At 45.0% G+C, this 7644-nt stretch overlaps 1 protein-coding gene across 8 annotated transcripts in view; it reads left to right on the top strand.

The window, feature by feature from the left end:
• The first annotated feature begins 5071 nt into the window (after window positions 1–5071).
• The window catches only part of arhgap27l (Rho GTPase activating protein 27, like), a 47899-nt gene continuing 45326 nt past the window's right edge, over window positions 5072–7644 (top strand). For all 8 annotated transcript variants that reach the window (XM_056406295.1, XM_056406292.1, XM_056406293.1 and 5 more), the window contains exons 1-2: window positions 5072–5254; window positions 7535–7639. In XM_056406295.1, coding sequence (XP_056262270.1) covers window positions 7609–7639 — 31 coding nt within the window. In that variant the 5' untranslated portion in view covers window positions 5072–5254; window positions 7535–7608. The remainder of the gene's footprint in view (window positions 5255–7534; window positions 7640–7644) is intronic.

Genomic DNA, 7644 nt, shown 5'->3' with positions numbered 1-7644 from the left:
AACCGCTATCCTCTGCCACTCATGTCATCTGCTTTTGAACTGCTTCAAACGCCAAGATATTCACCAAGTTGGATTTAAGAAATGCATATCACTTGGTTAGAATAAAACAAGGGATGAGTGGAAGACTGGATTCAACACTCAGAATGGTCACTATGAGTACTTGGTAATGCCTTTTGGACTGTGCAATGCACCGGCTGTTTTCAAGCTTTTGTGAATGAGGTTTTGCGGGAATTCTTGAATATTTCAGTGTTTGTGTATCTGGATGACATACTGATTTTCTCCCCAGACGCTAAATCTCATGTTAACCATGTCCGCCAAGTTTTGCAGAAACTACTGGATAATCAGCTATATGTCAAGGCAGAGAAGTGCGAGTTCCACACAGAAGAGGTATCTTTCTTAGGATACATAGTCTCACCTAATCACATCCAAATGGATCCTGCGAAAGTCAGTGCAGTATCCCAGTGGCCCACACCAGACTCCAGGAAAAGGTTCAGCAGTTCCTAGGATTTGCTAACTTCTATAGGAAGTTTATTAGAATTTCAGTTCTGTTGCTGCTCCTCTGCATGTTCTGACTTCTCCTAAGGTTCCCTTCAAGTGGACCCCCCAGGCGGATCTTGCTTTCAAACTTCTCAGAGATAGATTCACCTCAGCTCCCATACTCACCATTCCAGATCCCCAGCGCCAGTTTATGGTCGAGGTGGATGCTTCCAATGAGGGAATTGGAGGAGTACTGTCTCAACGTTCTGCAGAAGACAACAAGATGCATCCATGTGCTTACCTGTCGCGGAAGTTGACAACGGCAGAGCGGAATTATGACGTGGGAAACAAGGAATTGTTAGCTGTAAAAGCTGCCCTCGAGGAATGGAGACACTGGCTAGAGGGTGCAGAGCAACCGTTTTTAGTCTGGACAGATCACAAGAATCTAGAATATATACGAAAGGCTAAGCGTCTCAACTCCCGTCAGGCCAGGTGGACACTTTTCTTTAGTAGATTCAACTTCACACTCTCTTTTCGTCCCGGGTCTCAGAATCAAAACCCGATGCTTTGTCTCGTCTTTACGATCCCGAACCACTTGCGGTAGAGCCCAAGACCATCCTTCCACTTAACCGGGTGATCGGAGCCTTTTCCTGGCAAGTGGAGTCAGACGTTAAAGAGGCAAATGTAATGAATCCAGCGCCTAGCGAGTGTCCCAACAATCTGCTGTTTGTTCCTGAGGCTCTTCACTCCAAGGTCATCCACTGGGCTCACTCATCTGTGCTTTCGTGCCATCCGGGAGTAGCAAGAACAATGTTCAGGATTCAACAACGTTTCTGGTGGCCATCCATGAAGAAAAATGTGGCCGAGTATGTAGCGGCTTGTCCGGTGTGTGCGTGTAATAAGACCTCATCTCAAGTTAAGATGGGCTTGCTCCAGCCGCTGCCGATTCCCCATCGTCCTTGGTCACACATTTCGATGGATTTTGTGACAGGATTTCCCTCATCCAGAGGCAAGACTACGGTTCTAACAGTGGTTGATCGATTTTCAAAGATGGCTCACTTCATCCCATTGACCAAGCTTCCTCTGCCAAAGTCACCGCAGAGGTCATGATGAATCACGTATTCAGGATCCAAGGATTCCCTAATGACCTTGTTTCCGACAGGGTCCACAATTCATTTCCGCCTTCTGGAAAGAGTTTTGTCGACTCATAGGTGCCACCGTCAGCCTGTCATCAGGATATCACCCTCAGTCAAATGGACAGTCGGAGCGTCTGAACCAAGAACTAGAGACTACGCTCGTTGTCTCGTCTCCCGGAACCAGACCACCTGGAGTGACCACCTCACATGGGTCGAGGTTGCCCACAATACCCTTCCTACGGCGGCCACAGGTCTCTCTCCATTCCATTGTGTCAATGGTTTCCAGCCTCCACTTTTCCCTAACAACGAGGAAGAGGTGATGGTTCCATCGGCACATGCCATGATCAGACGTTGTCGCAGAGTTTGGGCTGGTGCTCGCCAGTCTCTTCTCCAGTTCAGCTCGGATGAAGGCTGTTGCGGACGTTCATCGCAGGGTCGCTCCTCCTACAGTGCAGGCCAAAAGGCTTGGGGCTACACCAAAGACTTACGAGTCCGTGTCGCCTCAAAGAAACTGGCTCCGAGAGCTGTGGGTCCGGTTCCAGTGTCCAGAGTCATCAACCCGGCCGGCACGCTTGCAACTCCCAGGACCTTGAGAGTGCACCCAACGTTTCACGTTAGTAAAATCAAGCCGGTGTGAGAGCACACTTGTTCCCGCCTCAAGCCCCTCCACCGCCCCAGTTCTTTGAAGGGGTGACGTTTACAAGGTCCGTAAGCTACTGGAGGTCCGTAATAGGGAGGGCAAGCAATTCCTGGTAGACTGGAAGGGTTACGGTCCTGAGGCTAGAAGCTGGATAGCTGCTTCATTTATCGTAGACAAGACTCTTATCCACGACTTTTACAATCAGCCTGGGCCATCAGGAGGTGGCCCTAGAGGGGTACTGTTGTGCACCGACAGATATGCTAGAGAGGTTCATGTCATTTATGTTCGCTTTCTCTCATTCCAGGCTTCCTGATTGTTTCACCTGTCATCACACCTGTCTCCTATGCTAATCAGTGTCAGCCCGCCCTGATTGGTCCCACCTGTGTCTTGTTACCATGTGCTTAAATTCCCCTGTCTCCCAGTGTTCCTTGTCAGTTCGTCTGGTCTTTTGCCATGATCAGGTCGGGTTATGTTGGGCTCTTGAAAAGTTTTTGATTCCTCACTACGTGAGCGCTTTCATTTTGTTCACTGCAGAACCGAAAAATAAAGTACTTACAAATACTTTATCTCTGTCTCCCGGGTCGTGCAATTGGGTCCTACTTCCTAAGTGTCTGAGATCGTAACACCCTTTTATACAAGTATAATTGGTTTGTGAAATTCTTATGTGCAAAACACCCGACAGCAGTAGCAGACTAAAAAAAGAATAAGAATGGGAATAAACTATACAATATCCACACAAAAAAGAAGAAAGTATTAACAATATATATATAAAACAATGTAATAGAATATACATCATGACAATATATATATATAAAACAATGTAATAAAATATACACTTTTTTGAGACAATATATATATATATATGTATATACATACAATATATATATACAATATATATATATAAAACAATGTAATAAAATATACACCGTGGCCATAGATATTCACAGAATATGTTCTGGTGTGTAGTGTTAATGAGGGTCTCAGTCCTTGTTCAGCAGCCTGATGGCCTGACTGAAGAAGCTGTCCCTCAGTCTGTTTGTGCGGCACTTGATACTGCGGTATCGCCTGCCTGACGGTAGAAGGGTGAACAGTTTGTGGCCGGGGGGGTTATTGTCTTTCAGCATCCGTTTGGCCCTGGCCACGCACCGCTTGGTGTATATGTCCAGGATGGAGGGAAGCTCACCTCCAACGATGTACTGTGCCGACCGCACCACCCTCTGTAGTGCCCTACGCTCCAGGGCGGTGCAGTTCCCGTACCAGACGGTGATGCAACCTGTCAGAACACTCTCGATGGTACTGGTGTAGAATGTTCTGAGGATGCGGGGGGCCATGTTGAATTTCCTCAGTCGCCTAAGGAAATACAGGCGTTGTTGGGCCCTTTTCACCAGAACCTTAAAGAACCTTAAAGAACTTAAAGAGCCTTAAAGAACATTAAAGAGCCTTAAAGAACCCTAGAGAACTTAAAGAGCCTTAAAGAACCTTAAAGAACATTAAAGAGCCTTAAAGAACCCTAGAGAACTTAAAGAGCCTTAAAGAACCCGAGAGAACTTCAAGAACCTTAAAGAGCCTGAAAGAACCTTAAAGAACATTAAAGAGCCTTAAAGAACCCTAGAGAACTTAAAGAGCCTTAAAGAACCCGAGAGAACTTCAAGAACCTTAAAGAGCCTTAAAGAACCTAAAGAACATTAAAGAACCTTAAAGAACCCTAGAGAACTTAAAGAGCCTTAAAGAACCTTAAAGAACCCTAGAGAACTTAAAGAACCTTAAAGAGCCTTAAAGAACCTAAAGAACCTTAAATAACCTTAAAGAGCCTTAAAGAGCCTTAGAGACACAGAGAGAGAGCGATAGAGAATGACAGAGAGAGAGAGAATGACAGAGAGAGAGAGAGAGAATGAGAGAGAGAGAGAATGACAGAGAGAGAGAGAGAGAGAATGAGAGAGAGAGAGAGAGAGAGAGAGAGAATGACAGAGAGAGAGAGAGAGAGAGAGAATGACAGAGAGAGAGAGAGAGAGAGAGAATGACAGAGAGAGAGAGAGAGAGAGAGAGAGAGAGAGAGAGAGAGAGAGAGAATGACAGAGAGAGAGAGAATGACAGAGAGAGAGAGAGAGAGAGAGAGAGAGAATGACAGAGAGAGAGAGAGAGAGAGAGAGAGAGAATGACAGAGAGAGAGAGAGAGAGAATGACAGAGAGAGAGAGAGAATGACAGAGAGAGAGAGGAGAGAGAGAGAGAGAGAATGACAGAGAGAGAGAGAGACAGAGCTAATGACAGAGAGAGAGAGAGAGAGAGAGAGAGAGAGAGAGAATGACAGTCATTCTCTCTCTCTCTCTCTCTTTGTTTATTGATTAGTTATTGATGAGTTATTGATGAGTTATTGATGAGTTATTGATTAGTTATTGATGAGTTATTGATGAGTTATTGATTAGTTATTGATGAGTTATTGATGAGTTATTGATGAGTTATTGATTGTTTATTGATGAGTTATTGATTAGCCTCCTGTCAAATGAAATGCAAGAAGAGAAAAGTCCTACAGGGAATGTTCTGCAGTCTGGATCCTTCACAAAGACAGGAAACACACACATTGACACGCACACACATTCACACGCACATGCACACACATCAGTGTGTGATGTCATCGAGAGGTGGAGTCTATGCAGTCGTGTGGGCGGGGCTAACAGCAGACGGGAAGAGCTGACACTTCCCTCCATAAACAGAGCCGGCCTCAGCCTCCTGCTATTGTTCAGTGTGTGTGTGTGTGTGAGTGTGTGTGTGAGTGGGGTGTGTGTGATTGTGAGTACTATGTATATTTATATACTACCCCTCTTCAGAGTAAAGTCCAGGTGAACACTGAGGCAAAGTCGACAGGTTTCCACCTGAGCACTACGTCAGCGCTAAGCCTGCCTCCCTACCTGCTGAGTGGGCGGAGTCTGTGGGGTGGAAATAAGAGCTGCAGTGTCGTCTCTAAAGATCTAGAACCTACTTCCTGGAAGTACTGTGTGTACTGTAAGTAAGAGCTGTGTACTGTGTGTACTGTGTGTACTGCTGGAGTAAGAGCTGTGTACTGTGTGTACTGCTGGAGTAAGAGCTGTGTACTGTGTGTACTGTGTGTACTGCTGGAGTAAGAGCTGTGTACTGTGTGTACTGTGTGTACTGCTGGAGTAAGAGCTGTGTACTGTGTGTACTGTGTGTACTGCTGGAGTAAGAGCTGTGTACTGTGTGTACTGTGTGTACTGCTGGAGTAAGAGCTGTGTACTGTGTGTACTGTGTGTACTGCTGGAGTAAGAGCTGTGTACTGTGTGTACTGCTGGAGTAAGAGCTGTGTACTGTGTGTACTGTGTGTACTGCTGGAGTAAGAGCTGTGTACTGTGTGTACTGTGTACTGCTGGAGTAAGAGCTGTGTACTGTGTGTACTGCTGGAGTAAGAGCTGTGTACTGTGTGTACTGCTGGAGTAAGAGCTGTGTACTGTGTGTACTGTGTGTACTGCTGGAGTAAGAGCTGTGTACTGTGTGTATAGCAGTGTGTACTGTGTGTACTTTGTGTACTGGTCTCTCCTGTGTAAAAACAATCCGTCTGAGCAGCATTTCAGCCTAAAAACACGATTTATATAAGTCGAGATACATTAGCTTTAGCTCCAGCCTTAGCTTTAGCTACAGCCTTAGCGTTAGCTTCAACATTAGCTTTAGCTCCAGCCTTAGCTTTAGCTCCAGCCTTAGCATTAGCTGCAGCCTTAGCTTTAGCTTCAACATTAGCTTTAGCTCCAGCCTTAGCTTTAGCTTTAGCTCGAGCCTTAGCTTTAGCTTCAACATTAGCTTTAGCTCCAGCCTTAGCTTTAGCTTCAACATTAGCTTTAGCTCCAGCCTTAGCTTTAGCTCGAGCCTTAGCTTTAGCTTCAACATTAGCTTTAGCTCCAGCCATAGCTTTAGCTCCAGCCTTAGGTTTAGCTTCAACATTAGCTTTAGCTCCAGCCTTAGCTTTAGCTTCAACATTGGAATAGCTCCAGCCTTAGCTTTAGCTTCAACATTAGCTTTAGCTTCAACATTAGCTTTAGCTTCAACATTAGCTTTAGCTCCAGCCTTAGCTTTAGCTTCAACATTGGAATAGCTCTAGCTTTAGCTTCAACATTAGCTTTATCTTCAACATTAGCTTAAGCTCCAGCCTTAGCTTTAGCTTCAACATTGGAATAGCTCCAGCCTTAGCTTTAGCTTCAACATTAGCTTTAGTTTCAACATTAGCTTTAGCTCCAGCCTTAGCTTTAGCTTCAACATTGGAATAGCTCCAGCCTTAGCTTTAGCTTCAACATTAGCTTTAGCTCCAGCTCTAGCTTCAGCCTTAGCTTTAGCTCCAGCTCTAGCTTCAGTCTTAGCTTTAGCTCCAGCTCTAGCTTTAGCTCCAGCCATAGCTTTAGCTCCAGCTCTAGATTTAGCTCCAGCCATAGCTTTAGCTTTAGCTCCAGCCTTAGCTCTAGTTTAGCTCCAGCCATAGCTTTAGCTTTAGCTCCAGCCTTAGCTTTAGCTCCAGCCATAGTTTTAGCTCCAGCCTTTGCTTTAGCTCTAGCTTTAGCTACAGCCTTAGCTTTAGCTTCAACATTAGCTTTAGCTCCAGCCTTAGCTTTAGCTTCAACATTGGAATAGCTCCAGCTCTAGCTTTAGCTTCAACATTAGCTTTATCTTCAACATTAGCTTTAGCTCCAGCCTTAGCTTTAGCTTCAACATTAGCTTTAGTTTCAACATTAGCTTTAGCTCCAGCCTTAGCTTTAGCTTCAACATTGGAATAGCTTCAGCTTTAGCTCTAGCTCCAGCCATAGCTTTAGCTCCAGCTCTAGATTTAGCTCCAGCCATAGCTTTAGCTTTAGCTTTAGCTCTAGCTTTAGCTCCAGCCATTGCTTTAGCTCCAGCCATAGCTTTAGCTCCAGCCTTAGCTTTAGCTCCACCTTTAGCTTTAGCTCCAGCCTTAGCTTTAGCTCCAGCTCTAGATTTAGCTCCAGCCTTAGCTTTAGCTCTAGCTTTAGCTCCAGCTCTAGATTTAGCTCCAGCCTTAGCTTTAGTCTTAACTGAAATAAGTTTCACATAAATACTGAAATTCATTTAATTACAAATGTAGTGGCGGAATTTAACTTGGTACAATTGAAGGTACTTTAATTGAGTATTCCCTTTATATTATTCTCCATTTCAAAGGGAGATATTGTACTATTTACTGGGTTTGCAAGTTGTTAGCATCATGTTAGCATCAGTACACTGTTGCCACTCTAAATACTGAACATAATGAAGTTAACTCTCTCTCAGGGGGCTGATGATCAGATGTGACCTTTGACCCCTCAACTCCAGAGTCACCTCTCCATCTGAGGGGGGTCATCACCATGGCAACAACTTCCTCCATGCTGAGTCCCGGTGAG

The sequence above is a fragment of the Pseudoliparis swirei genome, chromosome 23 (genome assembly GCF_029220125.1).
Source record: "Pseudoliparis swirei isolate HS2019 ecotype Mariana Trench chromosome 23, NWPU_hadal_v1, whole genome shotgun sequence".
Taxonomy (NCBI): domain Eukaryota; kingdom Metazoa; phylum Chordata; class Actinopteri; order Perciformes; family Liparidae; genus Pseudoliparis; species Pseudoliparis swirei.
Note: the sequence above shows the minus strand (reverse complement) of the source record. Positions and strands in the feature narration are given on the sequence as shown.